At 40.0% G+C, this 18,805-nt stretch overlaps 1 protein-coding gene across 1 annotated transcript in view; it reads left to right on the top strand.

Annotated features, from left to right (window-relative positions):
• Nucleotides 1-12,922, top strand: part of yes1 (YES proto-oncogene 1, Src family tyrosine kinase) — an 80,844-nt gene extending 67,922 nt beyond the window's left edge. The window contains exons 7-12 of the mRNA XM_043688227.2: nt 33-188; nt 2,312-2,491; nt 4,437-4,513; nt 7,128-7,281; nt 7,378-7,509; nt 11,384-12,922. Of these exons, the coding sequence (XP_043544162.1) occupies nt 33-188; nt 2,312-2,491; nt 4,437-4,513; nt 7,128-7,281; nt 7,378-7,509; nt 11,384-11,592 (908 nt within the window). The 3' untranslated portion in view covers nt 11,593-12,922. The remainder of the gene's footprint in view (nt 1-32; nt 189-2,311; nt 2,492-4,436; nt 4,514-7,127; nt 7,282-7,377; nt 7,510-11,383) is intronic.
• Nucleotides 12,923-18,805: the final 5,883 nt, after the last annotated feature.

Here is an 18,805-nt window from a genome sequence, read left to right as displayed (position 1 = left end):
TGACCGAAATTGTGTTTTACTAATTTCTTTAGATCATGCGGATGGTTTGTGCCATAGATTAACTACTGTGTGCCCTACTGTAAAACCACAAACCCAGGGACTGGCTAAAGATGCATGGGAAATACCTCGGGACTCCTTGCGTCTGGAAGTTAAGCTTGGACAAGGATGTTTTGGAGAAGTCTGGATGGGTCAGTATTTTTGTGAGAAAAAGGAAGTATAGCCGCTTAATATGTAGTGAACTTATGCATTACAGAAATCTGCCTGACTGACATCAGTTGTCCTTGGTTTTACAAACAAAAGTGTCCTGATTCCAAAATGGTCAGTGTATGTTTTTTTTTGTTTTTAAAAAAACTTCGTAATCAGAAAGGTCATTCTCAGCTGCACTGATGCTAAGAGACCCCTCCCATGACATTGAACAGTTTTTCAATGCAAAATTCCCTGATTAATTTCAAACTGCTTTGTAGATTGTACTATTTATTTTTCAGTTCTGCTCATCAGTATTAACATAAAAACTTCGAAAAATAAGGGCAGGAGTAGGCACTTCAAGTCTGCTCTACCATCCAACGAGACCATAGCTGATCTACTTTAGCACCATTTTCCTGCACTATCCCTGTACCCTTTGTTTTTAATATGTAAATGTGTATCTATCACAGTCTTAAACATATTCAATGACTAAGCCTCCACAACTCTCTGCAGCAGAGAATCTGGAGGTTCACCATCTGCTAAATGAAGGAATTTCTCCTCAACTCAGTCCTAATTGGCCTCCAGTTATATTGAAACTTCTCCCAATTGACCTAGACCAGCTAGGGAAGCTTCCTAAAACTGCCCGATCAATTCTGTAAGGCCTTTGAAGAATTGTTAGATCATCTTTCATTCTTCTACAGCGTGTAAAAGTCCAGTTTTTTTTTAAATTTCTTCTTCCGATGATCTGTTACAGGAATTAGTTTGTGGTAAGTATATGTTTCGATAGGTGAGTCTGAAACTGCAAATATTCCAGATATGGTCTATATTAGGGCAATTACAGGACAGAAGAATGCGGCATATATCATGGTACTGTCGTGCTATATTTCAAAGATTTGAATGCAAGCCTGGGATTGAGAGCATCTGGAAGGGAATGAAGCAGATCACTCTTGGAGAACCTGCAGTTTTTTTTTGGTTGAGTGGGTCCTCATGAGAGACTGACAAACAAGAAAACTGATAGCTGAGACACTCGGACATGTTTGTCATCTTGGAAAGTACAAATGTGCAGTTTCACTTCCCAAATGTGCTTCAGTGTAGCAGATTCCCAACTAAAGCCATGGGAGAAGAAATTGATTGCAGGGGGGGTGAGCAAGCATCCGCTGAGAAAATATGGGGTAGATAAAAATACCTTTCTCGCATAGAGTGTTGTGGTTCAGGTGACTGGTGAGGTCAGTGTATGCAAGTAAGTGCAAAATGCCAGTGGCACTCATGGTGTTTGCAATAGAGGAACTGCTCTATTTCTGTGGAGTGTTACTGAACAAAGAGACCTTGGAGTGCATGCCCATAATTCCTTGAAAGTCAAGTTGCAGGTAATAGGATAGTGAAGAAGGCATTTGGTGTGCTTGCCTTAATTGATCAGTGTATTGAGTATAGGAACCAAAAGAACTGCAAATGCTGTAAATAAAACTAGAAGTTGCTGGAAAAGCTCAGCAGGTCTGACAGCACCGTGAAGAAAAATCAGTTAATGTTTCAGGTCCTCAAGTTCTGAGGAAGGGTCACTGGACCCGAAGCATTAACTCTGATTTCTCTTCACAGATGCTGCAAGACTTGCTGAGCTTTTGGGTCCAGAGGGGAAGTAAACTGCAAGTGTTGGCACTGGTGATCCTAACTCACTGAAGATTCACAATTAAGCAGCTTTGCAGAAGGCTGTGAACCTTTTCTTTTTAAATTGTAAAACGACATAATTCACTCAGGGTATCCAGAGTTCTAGTTTGCCAGCACCCATAGTTTCCGTAAGTCTCATCTATATTTCATCATGGAAGTTGCTTCTGTCACTTTTTTTGTAGGTGTTTGCCTTGAGGCATTTCTACTTCTCCGAGTTTTACTATATAATCTATGTACAGAGACACCCAAAACTGATAATTATAAGCAAACCAAACACGTTGCAGAAAATTTGCTAAACTGAGTTGTACCATTTCTCGGTACTACATTTCCGAATCTCAGTTTTTGAGTTGAAAACTTAGAAATGTGAGAATTGCTCTCCAAGTGCAACATTACATACCAGTTCTAAGTTACTACATCTGAATTATGGAAATGTTTCCAATATGTTATTCTCTTTTTCACTTCTCAGGAACTTGGAATGGAACCACAAAAGTTGCGATTAAAACACTAAAACCTGGTACCATGTCTCCAGAAGCCTTTTTGCAAGAGGCTCAAATTATGAAGAAATTGCGTCATGATAAACTTGTGCCATTGTATGCTGTTGTTTCTGAAGAACCAATTTACATTGTGACAGAATACATGGCGAAAGGTTAGATTATTTATAAATGACTGTCTTGTAAACCTGATGCAATATTAATAAATGCACAGTTGTACATGATGGGGGTTTAAGTAAATTCCAATTGACCAAGGATCCTTGTGTAATACACTGTTTTGTTGTTTTTGTATGTTCTTAATATATTTTAAAACATTTAGAATGTTCTCATTTGTTATTGCGGAAAAAATAGTTAACAGAATCTGAAGAGGCCAGCAATAAAATATTTGATATTTATGCAGTTGGCTTCCAAGTTAGGAATTTAAGTCTTCTACCAAAAAAAATCGAGAGTAAGGAGCTATACGTTTTTACAAGACTTCGTGTCAGGTGGTTTTGGTTGAAGGAAGAGTGGTTGTAAGAACATTCCTATTGGAAAGATGTTGTCAAACTTGAAAGGGTTCAGAAAAGATTTACAAGGATGTTGCCAGGGTTGGAGGATTTGAGCTATAGGGAGAGGCTGAACAGGCTGGGGCTGTTTTCTCTGGAGGCTGAGGGGTGACCTTATCGAAGTTTACAAAATTGAGGGGCATGGATAGGATAAATAGGCAAAATCTTTTCCCTGGGGTTGGGGAATCCAGAACTAGAGGGCATAGGTTTAGGGTGAGGGGAAAGGTATAAAAGAGACCTAAGGGGCAACTTTTTCACACAGGGTGGTACGTATATGGAATGAGCTGACAGAGGAAGTGGTGGAGGCTGGTACAATTGCAACATTGAAGAGGCATTTGGATGGGTATATGAATAGGAAGGGTTTGGAGGGATGGGCTGGGTGCTGGCAAGTGGGACTAGATTGGGTTGGGATATCTGGTCGGCATGGACGGGTTGGACCGAAGGGTCTGTTTCCATGCTGTACATCTCCATGACTCGACTCTATAAATGGTCAAAAGGCATCACCTCTGTCAGTAGAATAATTCATCAATACTGTAATGTAAACACCAGATAAATTTTAAAATAAGAAAAATTGCAAAAACAATCCTTTGCATGCCTATTGTACAGGATAAAGATGTGCAAAAATGGAATTAGAATTAATGTTTTAATATCCATTAATTTGGTAAATTGCTTAAAATTTACAATTTATGATTTGTGCATTGCTGTGTCTCATTGTGAACAGGATTAGTAACATCAAAGTCATTTTGAAGCTTCATTAAGTCATCTATGAATGACTTTGATAAGCCACTCATTCTGAATGTATTAGAAATTAAATGTAGGTTTTGGTAATTAATTAAAACATTGCTCTGAAGTGCAGTGTGCGACTTTGCAGAAAGTGCCCAGTCATAAGCAGAGCTAATAGAATCCCTACAGTGTGGAAGCAGGCCATTCAGCCCATCAAGTCCACGCTGACCCTTCAAAGAGAATCCCATGCAGACGCCCAACCCTGCATCTCCCATGGCTAATCCACTAAATATACAGTCAAATTTGCATTGCTTGGCACCTCACAAACAAGACTACTTCAACATCTCGGACCACTTGCAAGAGGTTGTTTCTAATTTGTTGACAGATTGTAAAATGCAATACTTCTTGTGAAACTCATGTGTAGACACTTATACTCACATTCATATATTAATTATACTGCTCTTGCCATTTTACAACTTTTACGCCCTCAAGTCCTTATAAGAACCTTAACACTTAAAATTAGGGGACAGTTCAAAATTAAATCCTTACTGCAGCTTGGCATTATTATCACCAAGTGACTGTGCTAGTATATTTACCAAGAATGCTTACAGATGTAGGACTCCTCCAATGTTGTCGATAACGCTGATTGCTAATCGCAGTTTTAATACTGCTTTTGTTTCATCCAATTATATCTGACCCTCCTAAAAGTATATCAAGTGGCCATTACAAAACAGTTCCAACAGACTAAATGTGCAGTTCTGTCAAAATTATGAATGAAATAATGAATGAAATTGGTGCAACTAAACTGAGAATTAACTCTTTTGTGTTACAGGGAGCTTATTGGATTTTGTAAAGGAAGGTGATGGCAAAGTTTTGAAACTTCCTCAGCTTGTTGATATGGCTGCACAGGTGAGTACACTGTTTATTATTGAAGTGCTACTTTTATTGAAAAAAATTTAATTCTTTTAAACTGTAAAAGCATGCACACAATTGAGACAAAGTTTTGAGCTATTGAAATTTGTTATTCTTTGTAAAATGTATAGCTCGAGGGAGAGTTTTGATTTTGTCAAAGTCTTTTGCCTCTTTAGCCTAATTGACTTATGAACTTCCAGATTGGTAAAGTTTTTACTGAGTAGGCCACTTTTTGAAGTAAAATAGCTGAACAAATTCATATGCTCTAAGAAGTGGTGAAAATAATTTGTCTGTAAACAGGCGTTCATGGTTAGGATAAATTGTATATAAAAGGGAAAGTCACCGTTGTCTTACTGAACCATAGGTCTGACCCCTCATTAGAGAGAGTGAGACAACTGATAGTGGTTTAACTTGAACCCTTGGGCAAGGGGAGAAGTTAAAAAAGAAAATCCTTTGAGGTAACCTCTGCCTGAGCAGGAAATGAACTCTTGCTTTTGGTGTCATCTGCATTGCAAACCAATCATCCAGCAAACTGAGCTGACTCCCTTAAAATCTGTACATACCTGTTTGCAAAATAAGGTGGTTATTTTAATGATTCATATAATTGCAGTGATGTTAGTTAGGGTTTCTGGCATGCAAGTCCTACCACTTGGCCATCTTCCTCCCTAATTCCATCTATCTGTTCAGATTTAGGAAAAATAGACAAGCCTATCACACAATAAAGCCCTTATTTGAACATCAACAGAAACTATGACCCCAACATGGATATCTGTACCTTTGACTTAACGTATCACACTATCCAAACGTTCTGGATGTTAAGTTTACTTGCTGAGCTGGAAGGTTTGTTTTCAAACAGTTCACTAGGTAACATGTCTCAATGAGTCTCTGATATTATGTCCTGATTTCTATATATGTGTTTAGATCTCCTTGGGTTGGTGGTGTCATTTCCTATGTTTGTGATGTAGTTTTCTGTTCTTTTTCTCTGTGGTGGGGGTGGGAGGTTCAAGTCGATGTGTTTGTCGATCGATTTTTGGTTGGAATGCCATGCTTCAAGGATTTCTCATACGTGTCTCTGTTTGGCTTGTCAGAGAATGAATGTGTTGTGCCAGTCAAAGTGCTGAGTGTGTGGTGTTGGAAAAGCATAGCAGGTTAGGCATCGTCCATAATTTAACTCACCACCACCTCGGCTCACAGCCTCATTCCCGACGAAGGGCTCTTGCCCAAAACATTGATTCTTCTGCTCCTCAGATGCTGCCTGACCTGGTGTGGTTTTCCAGCACCACACTTTCGACTCCAATCTCTAGCACCTGCAGTCCTCATTTTAGCCCAGTCAAAGTGGTGTCCTTCCTCATCTGTATGTAAGGATACCAGTGATAGTGGCTCTGTCTTTTTGTGGCTAACTGATCATGTATCCTGGTGGCTAGTTTTCTGTCTGTCTGTCCAGTGTTGTGTTTGTTACAGTTCTAACGAAGCTGCATTAGAACATAATTTCAATGAGCCACAGAGGAGCTATGCAGAGCAGAGGAGAATTACCTATACAGTGTATTCAAAAAGAACAGGTACCTAATGAAGGTAGTCCACTGATTTCTTAACACCAAACCTGAACAAGCAGACTAAATGCATCTAGAACTCTAGGCACTCTCCCCTACATTACAGACGTCTTGGGAATGACTGCCAGACTACTCAGACCTCTTGACATCATGGTAGCCCACAAATCCACAACATACCAAAACAGCAGCTAATGAACTTAAAAGACCCGATACAGTTAACAAGCAAAATAGTGTCATTTACAAAATACCTTGCAAGAACTGTAGCAAACACTACATTGGACAAAAAGTCAGAAAACTAGCCACAGGATACATGAACATCAACTAGCCACAAAAAGATATGACCTACTATCACTGGTATCCTTACACACAGATGAAGAAGAACACCACTTCGACTGGGACAACACATGCATCCAAGGACAAGCCAAACAGACATGCACGAGAATTCCGAGAAGCATGGCATTCCAACCGGAACTCTATCAACAAACACATCGACTTGGAACCCATCTACCACCCTTGTGAGAAAAAGAAAGGGAAATGACATAACCAACACAGAAAATGAAATCACCAACCCAAGAAAACCTGAGCACACAAATAGAAAGTGGGCAGTAACACCAGTGCTGCACAGGAATCTCACTTATGATGTTACCTAGTATGGTGACGAAACATCTGAAAACTAACCTTCAAGCTCAGCGAGCAAACCTACATCAGCCTCAACCTGAGCTACAAATCTTAAAAGTCGCTAACTATCCAAATTTATTTTGTCCTAGGCTGAGTTTTGCAAATTAACAAAATCTGTCTTCCATTAAACTATGGTTGTATAGAAATCTTTTATATTCTATGAATCATAAATTTCAAGGTAAATTGTCTCATGTGATTGTTTTTTGTGTCCCATGTAAGTTAATGGTAGTAAGAGTACTGTGTATAAGTAGTATATATTCAACTACACGTGGGAACTTTCTTATCCTAAATCTGCCAATTTAATCCTATCATTTGGTGTAATTGATTTTTAAAAATTTCTGTCGATACCTGCTCAGATATGTTGAACTTTCTCATTCCATAAGATTGCCGATGGCATGGCATACATTGAACGAATGAACTACATCCATAGAGACCTGCGAGCAGCCAACATCCTTGTAGGTGACAATCTTGTATGTAAAATAGCAGATTTCGGCTTGGCGCGATTGATTGAAGACAATGAATATACAGCAAGACAAGGTAATGTTTGGTCACTTAATTTTTGCTGGATGTGTGGATAATTCTGTATAGGTGCACTAGTCCATTTAATGACTACCATGTTCTTCTCATTTTTAGGAGCCAAATTTCCAATCAAATGGACAGCTCCAGAGGCGGCTTTATACGGGCGGTTTACAATCAAATCTGATGTATGGTCTTTTGGAATTCTGCTGATAGAGTTGGTTACTAAGGGCAGAGTGCCATATCCAGGTAACGTAAAAGGGAAAAATTCCACAGATTCTTCATACAAAATGCTGAGAAAATATTTAAATGAGGTGCCTCTTGGTACAGAGGAAGGTGGTTTGCAGTGATGTAATTTGTCTGTTGTGTGTGCCAGAAAAACAGCTATGCAACCAACACAAATACCACAATGTTGAGAGAGTGGGCTCTGCATACACTTTTTTTCTGGGCTCTTCATTTAGTGAGCTGAAGTACTTGTGCACTTCCTGCCTTAGGCTTTCTAAGACTCTGTAATGGATACAGAACTTTTAAAATTAACACGAAACATTCTGCAGAATTTGTCCCAAAATAAGTTGGCAAAGACCTTGATACAATGATAAACAAATGCTACTGTTTGCTCTGGGTCTGGAGAACAGAACTTTGCCATTTTCGTCAGAGACATTTACAACCAGTTTTAAAGATTGTCACTGCTCTCAATTGTTTAATTCAATCATTCGTGGGTAGTATTGCAGTGTAACTAATATGCAGTCCAGAGATAAATACAGCAGGTACATATCAGAGCACCTGACCTTCCAGTTCTGACAAGTATGCAAAGCTGAATTGTCATGGAAACGTCCCTATGGGGGTTGCCCTGGAGTTCTAAACTGGCTTCTCATGCTAATACATGTCCACTTCAACCATTAAGCAAGAATATCAATGCCAATACAGCTGCTTCATTTTCTGCCAACTTATTTTAATCCTCCCTAGTACCATTTCTGTCCTATCACTTTTTTTAATACAACGTCAAATCTTTTGTAAAGGTGGAAATGTACTCTGTGAAATCAACCTTTTGAAAAATATTGGCTGCATTTGTAATTAAGTGGCTTTAAAGACTGCAACTTTTTTTTTGAGATTAGATCCCCTACAGTGAGGAAACAGGCCTTTCGGCCCAACAAGTCTACACCGACCCTCCGAAGAGCAACCCACCCGGACCCATTCCCCTACATTTACCCCTGACTAATGCACCTATCACTAAAGACTGCACCTCTTTTTTTCTTGAGTTAATAGTTTAGGGTTATATACTTGAAATGTGCTGTGCTTCAGTGTACAAATGCTAACCACAGTGTCAATTCTCTGCCCAATTGCCATCACAGGTGAGAGTGAATTAATATTTTAAATTACTAATTTCCAAAATGAAATTTCCAGCATTTCAATAAGAGTGGCCATGTCCTCCAGCCAGCACCCATGGTAATTACTCAAGCAGCAGAAACAGACTGGACCAACTGCACAAAGTTTGTGGCTCAGAATGTCAGAGGCTAGGAATTCACAGCAAGTAACGCAACTCCCTAAAGCCTGGCAACAATCTGAAGGCTCAAGTGAGGCGTGGTCTGGAACAAAGTAAACCTGCTCAATTGATATACCATCTGCAACTTTTAAATATTCAGTCCATCAGCCAACAGTGCACACTGGCACTAGTATGTGCCAACTACAAGATCACAGCCATTCACCAAGTCCCTTTTAACAGCACCTTTCAAACATATGACTTTCAACATGTAGAAGAACAATGTCAGCTGATGCCTAGGAGTACTCCCACCTGCAAGTGCCATTCCAAGCCACATCTCTTCACTGTCATTGGCTCAAATTCTGGAACTCTTAACAGCACTGAATGTACCCAGTGTATGGACTGGAGAATAGAGTCATAGAGATGTACAGCATAGAAACAGACTCTTCGGTCATAGTTTGTAGTGAGAGATAAATAAAGGCTACAAGCTCTATGTGAGGATTCAGTAATGTGAGAGTAGCCTTTAGAAGGAAATTAGTGCAGTTTACCAACTTCAGCGTTTTGTGTTAATCCCAAAATGTGGAGTGCACAGAAAATGTGAATAAACTATTCAGTTGGATTATTGAAAAGATGGAAGTTCACAGCTGCCTTGCATAAAAATTGTTCATAATTTGCAAGTAGTTTGGGGGATTTAAGTCAGTCAGATGTACAAAATGGCATGCTGTAATAGTTTAATTGTCAATAAAATGAGTCTCCGGAATAAGTAAAAGTAGAAATAACTGTGGATACTGTGTATCAGAAACAAAAACCGAAATTGCTGGCGAAGTTCAGCAGGTCTGGCAGCATCTGTGGAAAGAAATCAGTTAACATTTCAGATCCAGTGACCCTTCCTCTGTTTTTGTCTGAAGTAACATAGAACATAGAAAAATACAGCGCAGTACAGGCCCTTTGGCCCTCGATGTTGCGCCGATCCAAGCCCACCTAACCTACACTAGCCCACTATCCTCCATATGCCTATCCAATGCCTGTTTAAATGCCCATAAAGAGGGAGAATCCACCACTGTTACTGGCAGGGCATTCCATGAACTCACGACTCGCTGAGTAAAGAATCTACCCCTAACATCTGTCCTATACCTACCACCCCTTAATTTAAAGCTATGCCCCCTTGTAATAGCTGACTCCATACGTGGAAAAAGGTTCTCATGGTCAACCCTATCTAAACCCCTAATCATCTTGTACACCTCTATCAAGTCGCCCCTAAACCTTCTTTTCTCCAGTGAAAACTGCCCCAAGTGCCTCAGCCTACCATACCAGGCAACATCCTGGTAAACCTCCTCTGCACCCGTTCCAGTGCCTCCACATCCTTCCTATAGTATGGCGACCAAAACTGCACACAATATTCCAGATGTGGCCGCACCAGAGTCTTATACAACTGCAACATGACCTCAGGGCTCCGGAACTCAATTCCTCTACCAATAAAAGCCAGTACGCCATATGCCTTCTTCACCGCACTATTTACCTGGGTGGCAACTTTCAGAGATCTGTGTACATGGACACCAAGATCCTTCTGCTCATCCACACTACCAAGTATCTGACCATTAGCCCAGTACCCCATCTTTTTGTTACTCTTAGCAAAGTGAATCACCTCACACTTAGCTACATTGAACTCCATTTGCCACCTTTCTGCCCAGCTCTGCAACTTAATTATATCGCACTGTAACCTGACACATCCTTCCTCACTGTCAACAACTCCACCGACTTTCATATCATCCGCAAACTTGCTCACCCAACCTTCTAGCCCCTCCTCCAGGTCATTTATAAAAATGACAAACAGCAATGGTCCCAAAACAGATCCTTGCAGAACACCGCTAGTAACTGCACTCCAAGATGAACCTTTACCATCAACTACTACCCTCTGTCGTCTTCCAGCCAGCCAATTCCTAATCCAAACCTCCAACTCGCCCTCAATGCCATACCTCCGTATTTTTTGCAGTAGCCTACCATGGGGAACCTTATCAAACGCCTTACTAAAATCCATATACACCACATCTACCGCTTTACCCTCGTCCACCTCCTTAGTCACCACCTCAACGAATTCAATAAGGTTTGTGAGGCACGACCTGCCCTTCACAAAACCATGCCTGACTATCCTTGATCACATTATTCCTATCCAGATGTTCATAAATCCTATCCCTTACAATTTTCTCTAAGACTTTGCCCACAACAGAAGTGAGACTCACCAGCCTATAGTTACTAGGGTTATCCCTACTCCCCTTCTTGGACAAGGGAACCACATTTGCTATCCTCCAGTCTACTGGCACTATTCCTGTAGACAACGAGGACATAAAAATCAAGGCCAATGGCTCTGCAATCTCCTCCCTTGCTTCCCAGCGAATCCTAGGATAAATGCCATCAGGCCCAGGGGACTTATCTATTTTCACCCTTTCCAGAATTTCCAACACCTCTTCCCTACATACCTTACATACCTCAAAGCCGTAAGTTCCTATTTAACTGATTCATAGTATTTAAATTTTACATCACTACATGTAGGTACTTAAAAATATGATCTGCTTTTAGTTTGAATAAAATCTGGAGAGAATGTTTTTAATTGAAGGTGTGTGTAATTTGTTAATTACTCCCTAGGTATGGTCAATCGGGAAGTTCTGGAACAAGTGGAACGTGGCTACAGAATGCCTTGCCCTCAGGGATGTCCAGAGTCGCTCCATGAGCTCATGAAACAATGCTGGAAAAAAGATCCAGATGAAAGACCAACATTTGAATATATACAGTCCTTCCTGGAAGACTACTTTACTGCGACAGAGCCCCAGTATCAACCTGGAGATAATCTATAAGTCAAGTCAACTGCAGTAGGCTGTTTGTTCATCAAAACTGAAGGACTCTCAAATGGTGTCTTGCAACTTAATGCTGAACCAATGTTGATACACACAACCTAGAATTCTACTGCGCGGTTGCACAGACCACTTTTTTTTTCTTGAACTGAACACTTGTCATCCTTTTACCATTTCACTTCAGGGTACTAAAGGAATTTTTTGTGAACACTAATCATTTTTAGGTTAAATATGGTGTAGGAACAACAAGGTCCATGTTTATAAATGTGAAGACTTAAATCAATCTTATAAAATTCTAACCTAGGTATTAACTAAAGTCCTGTATTTTTGGAGAGGAATAAGTCTAACTTTTTAGAATATTGATGAAACAATCTGACTTAGACTAAATTTGCCTGGGTCTGTTAAAATATAGAATGAGTGCAAGAGTCAATCTTGATTTATTGGGAGACCTCAATAATCAAATGTGTGTGTGAGTATTGCACTGTGTTCAATATTTCTACTGATGTAACTGGAAATGCAGCATGAGTTTTTTTTTATACATAGATTGCTTGGATTTCATTGAAAAACAGGAAAATAATGAACTAATGTTTTGTAACATTGTTTATAGACTAAATTACAATTCTTTTAAACTTGAAATCATGTACAATTAGCTTCATGGAGGCAGGTATGGGGTGCTTTTCAATCTTTTTTAGGAATAGTTGATTTTAGAAAGAACAAATGTCCTTTGTGACTGTAAAAGGTTTGGTATTTAAGAATGTTGCTTATTTCTGTTAGAGAACCACATGCTGAAAATCCGAAATCATGAACAAAATAAACATGCAGATCCAGACATATTGAGCAATAATTAACTGCTAAATTTGTGATAGTGACCAAGGTAGAAGTGCCAATCATGTGTGAACTACAGTTGTAAGTTTTTTTTTGTCTACTGTGGGGATGAATGCTGTAATTTAGTCATGGTCTTATCACTGCTGAAGCACAATCTCTGAAAGTGAGTACAGCATTTCCAGATAATAAATTCTAACTTCCTAATGTTTACAGGACTTAATCTAACTGTGGATATTGTTCTACAGATCCTAATCAGTGCCATCATTTGTACATTTTTCTCCAATTTATTTTGTGATAGTTTTAAAAGTCTCTATGAAATCACAGATTCTATGATTTTGTAACTTTTATTGAAAAATAAGCAAGCTAAGTTGTCATTTCTGTACAAATATCAGAAATTCACTGTCAGAAATGCTTTCTGGTGATGTCATTTTGTTTCATTGGTAAACCGAATCATTCCTGTAATAGCATTTGTACAGTAAATAAACACTAATTTGCGTCGCCTTCTTAATTACTGCTTCTCTTGGAGGAAAGGTGCTTTGTTTTAGGTATTTCACAATATCAGCCCATGTGTGTGTCTCATCCCTCACCCAAGCAAAATGACCAACAATATTGACCATTTGTTTTGCACTATTAATGTTCTCTTCAAATTGCTCTTTATTTATATACTAAATCAAAACGATTAATATCCAAGCTATATGCTAAACTATATATGAAGAAATTCAGAACATTTATGTCTATAACATATGTGCCAATGAAATTCATTGCTTTGCAATTTTGCCCGCTTGTTGATGGTGATGGTATAGTGGTAATAGAATTTCAGCAGTGCCGATAGAGGCAATTCCGGACTAACCCTCCGAAGAGAATCCCATCCAGATGTCTCACACCACCCTATCCCTGCAACCCTGCATTTGCCACGGTTAAGCCATCTAGTCTGTACATCCTTTGCAGAGGAAACCAGAGCACCCTGAGAATGTGGGCGGCACGGTGGCACAGTGGTTAGTACTGCTGCCTCACAGCGCCAGAGACCTGGATTCAATTCCCGCCTCAGGCTGTGTGGAGTTTGCACATTCTCCCTGTGTCTGCGTGGACTTGCTCCGGTTTCCTCCCACAGTACAAAAATGTGCAGGTCAGGTGAATTGGCCATGCTAAATTGCCCGTAGCGTTAGGTACAGGGGTAAATGTAGGGGAATGGGTCTGGTTGGGTTGCGCTTCGACTGGTCGGTGTGGACTTGTTGGGCCGAAGGGCCTGTTTCCACACTGTAGCGGTGTGGACTTGTTGGGCCGAAGGGCCTGTTTCCACACAAAGTAATCTAATCTAATCTAAAACTCATGCAGACAAGGCGCAAACAGGCAACCTGCACACAGTTGCCCAAGGCTGAATTTGAACGTGACTACTTGTGCTGTGAGGCAACAGGGCTAACCAGTGTAACACTAAACTAATAATGCTGAAAAATATGTTGTTGGAAAAGCACAGCTGGTCAGGCAGCACCCAAGGAGCAAGAGAATTGACGTTTCGGGCATAAGCCATTCTTCAGGGCTTATGCCCGAAACGTCGATTCTCCTGCTCCTTGGATGCTGCCTGACCTGCTGCGCTTTTCCAGCAACACATTTTTCAGCTCTGATCTCCAGCTTCTGCAGTCCTCACTTTCTCCTACCGATAATGCAAAGGACTAAATTAATAAATCTAGAATATGAAGCTAATCTCAGTAATATCAACATGAAACTGTCATAAATTATTGCAAAAACTATTCTAGTTCACAAAGGTTCTTTTAGGGAACAAAATCTGCCCAGTCATGACTCCAAGTCCATAGCAATTTGACTCCTAATTGTCCTCTGAAATGACCAAGCAAAACACTAATTTCAAGGGCAGAGGTAATTTTAAAATAAATTGCAGGCCTTATTATCTCCCGTACATCCATTAAGTATAAAGATGTGAGAACTTCCATAGACAAATGAACTGAAAGTCCTGTGTACTTTGCAAAATGTGGGTGGGTGTTAAGTACCAGAGATAACATAATTCCTTTAATAATCTGGAATAAAATAATCTATTGGTTATGTAGTCTCTCACCTTTTGAAATATTATAGGAGTTTATCTAATTGCACCTTCTGTTTTAATATTTTGCATTGGTTAGCTAGGTTGACTGAGAGTTTATCATGTACAGTGACACCAATAGCGTGAAGTCAATTCCTACCCCAGTTGAGGTTACCATGAAGGATTCTTCTTCTCAACCTCTCCCCTCATCTCTTCTGGTGACCTTCAGTTAAACCATTATCAGATATCTCTCTCTAATGAGGGAAGAGCCCTCTGGTCCAATAGGTTTCTAATAACATTCTTTACTCAACACCAGTAAAAATAAAGTTACAGTCTAGTTAGGTGTCCCTCTATCCAGGATTTCCAAGATTTGTCCCACACTTCATTGGAACATGTTGGCACAATGCTATCCCTATTTCCTTCCTGAATATATCCCACTGTTCTGAAACTGATTTATCTAAACATATCCACTCTGGCCAAATCAGATCTTCTTTAACTGCCTATATTCCCAGTTTATACTTTTGCTTTCAGGCCTGTCCTTGTCCTTTTTGAGACAAGGACAGGCCTGAATCTAACTGTTATGAAGGCTGTCTGCAAATGCTCCGCCACTGAGACTTCAACCATTTGCCTGGCTTCATTACTTAAAATCGTGTCTACAACCACCCCGTGACTTATACGCCCTTCTATATGCATACTTAAAATGCATTCAGGGCTGTTTTTTTTAAGAATTCTGCCCCTGGCGAAGTTGGAATTCCCTACTCTCACCATCCTATTACATTCATGCTTCTTGAAATTTGTCTATGTATCTGCTCTTCTGTTTCACTTGGACTTTTCGGGGGCCACTGCTTTGTGGTCTTTTCTGTCTGTTTCATCTTTACCTGCAGTGTGACTGCCTCACTAACCATGCTATTGATGACATGCTCAGAATTGCAGATGCTCCATGGTGAGTTCACCTGCAGCCCTGGCTTTGAAGTGTAGTTAGCCAGTAGCTGCAGCTGGAGACACTTCCTGCATATATCACCAGAGAGATCAAACTTCCATAATTTGCCCTGTAGCATAGGAGAAGATTGCTCTTCTTTGGGGGGTTTGTTTGAGGAGCCTTGCTAAGAAGTCATCCCTCAACTCTTCAAATTGATTCTCTGATCGATATTACAATGCCCCCTCTTAGCTCTCTCCTGAAGACCCTCAACAATGAAATATTCAGCTGTCAATGCTGCCCCTCAATTATGATTTGGTGAAAGCAATGACGACATATCCCCATGTTTTAACTTCTCTGCCTCATGGGCCAGGTACTGGCAGGTGGGACTAGATTGGGTTGGGATATCTGGTCGGCATGGACGGTTGGACCGTAGGGTCTGTTTCCGTGCTGTACATCTCTATGACTCTATTTGTCCAACTGGTTGAGTTATAATAAATATTATCCAGTTTGCTCAAACTTCATTGTGCCTTAACCGACCTTTAATTTCTATGCTGTCTTGACTCACTTGTGCCTTCAAGTTTCAGCTGTTCATGTCTCCCTGATGAATGTTCTCTCTGGCTTCCACCCTCCATACAAAGTTAATTTACATCCTCAGCCAAACTAGCAAGCCTCCCATAAGGATATTCGTCCCATTTTGGTTCAGGTGCAATCCACCCCTTTGTTCAGGTCCCATCTTTCACAATATGATTCCAATTTCCCAGAAATCTAAAGTGCTGTCTCCTGCACTATCTCTCCAGCCAATCATTTATCTGGACTAATCTGCTATTTTTATACTAAGCATGTGACACCAGACGTGATCCAGAGATTACTACCTTTTCAGTCCTGTAACCTAATTCTTAGTTCATTAAATTCTGCTTGCAAGACCTCATCTCTTTTTCTACCCATGTTATTGGTAAATATGCCCTAATTTTCTTTCCCCTTTCAGAATGCTCTGCAGCTATTCAGTGATTTCCCTGACCTCAGGTAGCATACTATCCTGGGGTCTCTTTTGTGGCCACAGAAGTACTAGTCCTTTCCCCTTCCAAATGAATCGCACAGCACTATAGCCCTGACATTGTTCCTCCTCCCCTCTTGTCTAGCCGACCTACTGATGGTGTCATGAAGTTGGCTGTCACTGCTTTTCCCTGCACAGGATTCTCCCCCAACAGTATTCAAAATGTAATCTCTGAGAGACAAGGGATGGCCACAGGGGACTTCTGTACTACCTGACCTCCTCCACTGCTTTGTGGTCTTTTCTGTCTGTTTAGTCTTTACCTGCAGTGTGACTGCCTCACTGAATGTACTATTAATGGCATGCTCAGAATTGCAGATGCTCCATAGTGAGTTAACCTGCAGCTCTGGAGTGTAGTTAGCCAGTAGCTGCAGCTGGACATTCTTCCTGCGCACGTCACCAGAGAGAACAAACTTCCATAATTTGCCCTGTAGCATAGGAGAAGATCATCACACCTTTCATAGCTTCCTTTAAACCCCTTAGATATTCCCTTTTTCAAAAAAAATGTAAGCTTACTACTTAAAAAATGTAAACTACTTTTCTTACCCTACTTTGCTTATTTATTACATTGGCCCTGACTTTCACTTATTCCTGTTGTTGTTCAGTTAATCCCTTCCAAAAAATTCACTTTTTGGCATCTCAAACCAGCCAATGCATCACTTTCCTAATCTGTTTTTCCAACAAGCAGACCCCCTGTAGCTGTTAAACTAAGACTCTCCTCTGTCTGCTCAGTTAAAGCTGAAGTGCTAGCCCCTGATCCTTGGCCTCAATTTATCCTGCTGCTGACTACCTTACTCTCTTCAGTCGAAGTTGAAGAATAAACTCTGTAAATGTTTTGGTAGTTTATAGACGTATGAACCAAACAAAAACAGGAAGCACCTCTTCCATTTTGCTCCAAATTCCCAAAAAGGCACGCACTTGCTCTGCCTCATTGAGGATGCCCTCTCCCAACTGCTTATGCACAGCTTACTGATCATGCATTTTCAACAGTCCCTTTCACAAAAACAGATGAGGTGAGCGGAGATGGATTGCCTGTTAGAGATTTCCTTTGGGACTTAAGGATCTGGATCTTTTACAATGGTATTACTCATTTCTCTGGAAAGAACAAATTAATGACTTTAAATCTCTCTTCTGTGTTGTTACCTATCTTACAGGTCAGAGCTTCTCTAGAGTATTTCCCTCTCCCCAACTACAACCCATGAAAGTTCCCTTCATCTCTGTCTACAGAAACATTTTATCAACCGTAAACTGGATCAATCTCTATGTGTGCATTGATAATATCAAGATTACCACTGTTCTCACTTGTTCACTGTGCTGTCAAACTAATTACCCAACACTGACTTAGATATGTCTTAATTTCTTGCAGTTAAAGACTGATAAGTCGCAGTCACAAATATGATACAATATTCCTCTACCAAGCTCCCTTCCAAGAACAAGCCAAACTGTTTGCAGCCTTGTATTCCTTTCAACCTTCAATAATGTTTTCTAACTACATTTTCCCATCACAATGAATGTCTATTTTCACTGGTATAATGGCAGCTGCCTCAGCCTTTTTTGCTGCTGACACCCTCATATGTACTTATTACATCTTTACGCTCTTCCTCCTGTGTTCTCTTTGCCAAGCTTCCATTCTCCATCTTTGTAAGTGTTGTGGGATAGTGATCAAATAACGACGGAATCGATGAGTGGTGAAAATAGCCTCCTTAATCAGTAATCACTGCACAAGTTCGAGGTGGCGATAAAATCCAGAAATACAGTTCTTACATATTAAAATCTCATTTACTATAGTGTTAAATCTTTTATCTATAGCACACAAAGATTTGAAGGGCTTCTGGCCTGGGAGATAGGAGATGGGTTAAAATGTACTAAATGCTGGCTACTACTGCAGATGGGATATCTGTCCAGTCTGCTTGTGTAATTAAAGGTGTTAGCCCTTTTGTCTCTTAAATGAATAAATATTAGAAAAAATATTAGGCCTATATGCTCTAAATAAGTTAGAAATAATAATAAAAGGATATTAAACTGATTACTGCAACTGGGATGTGAGATTTATTTACTATTTGCTGGTATGAGTTTCATTCATTCATGCAATTTCATGCAAATACTGTTCTGTCAGTCAGTTTCTTAAAAGGATAATGGCTCAGTTAAAAGGTATTGAACAGGCATTTAATCTGTTCAGGTCCAGGAAATGGTTAGTAAGGGCTGATTAGTATTATAATGTTTTGTGGAGACTTGATGGAGATGGTATTGTTCTGTATGCTGATAAGGTATGTAAATGCAGTACTGGGTTTGAAAGGATTGTTTTAAAATTTGGATACTACAGAACTGCAGTTTTATTGATGAAACCATGTTATAGTAAATAACAGGAGAAAGTGAGGACTGCAGATGC

Source organism: Chiloscyllium plagiosum, unplaced genomic scaffold (genome assembly GCF_037043375.1).
Source record: "Chiloscyllium plagiosum isolate Xiang-an unplaced genomic scaffold, Cpla_swu_hap1 HiC_scaffold_4, whole genome shotgun sequence".
In the NCBI taxonomy this organism is placed as follows: domain Eukaryota; kingdom Metazoa; phylum Chordata; class Chondrichthyes; order Orectolobiformes; family Hemiscylliidae; genus Chiloscyllium; species Chiloscyllium plagiosum.
Note: the sequence above shows the minus strand (reverse complement) of the source record. Positions and strands in the feature narration are given on the sequence as shown.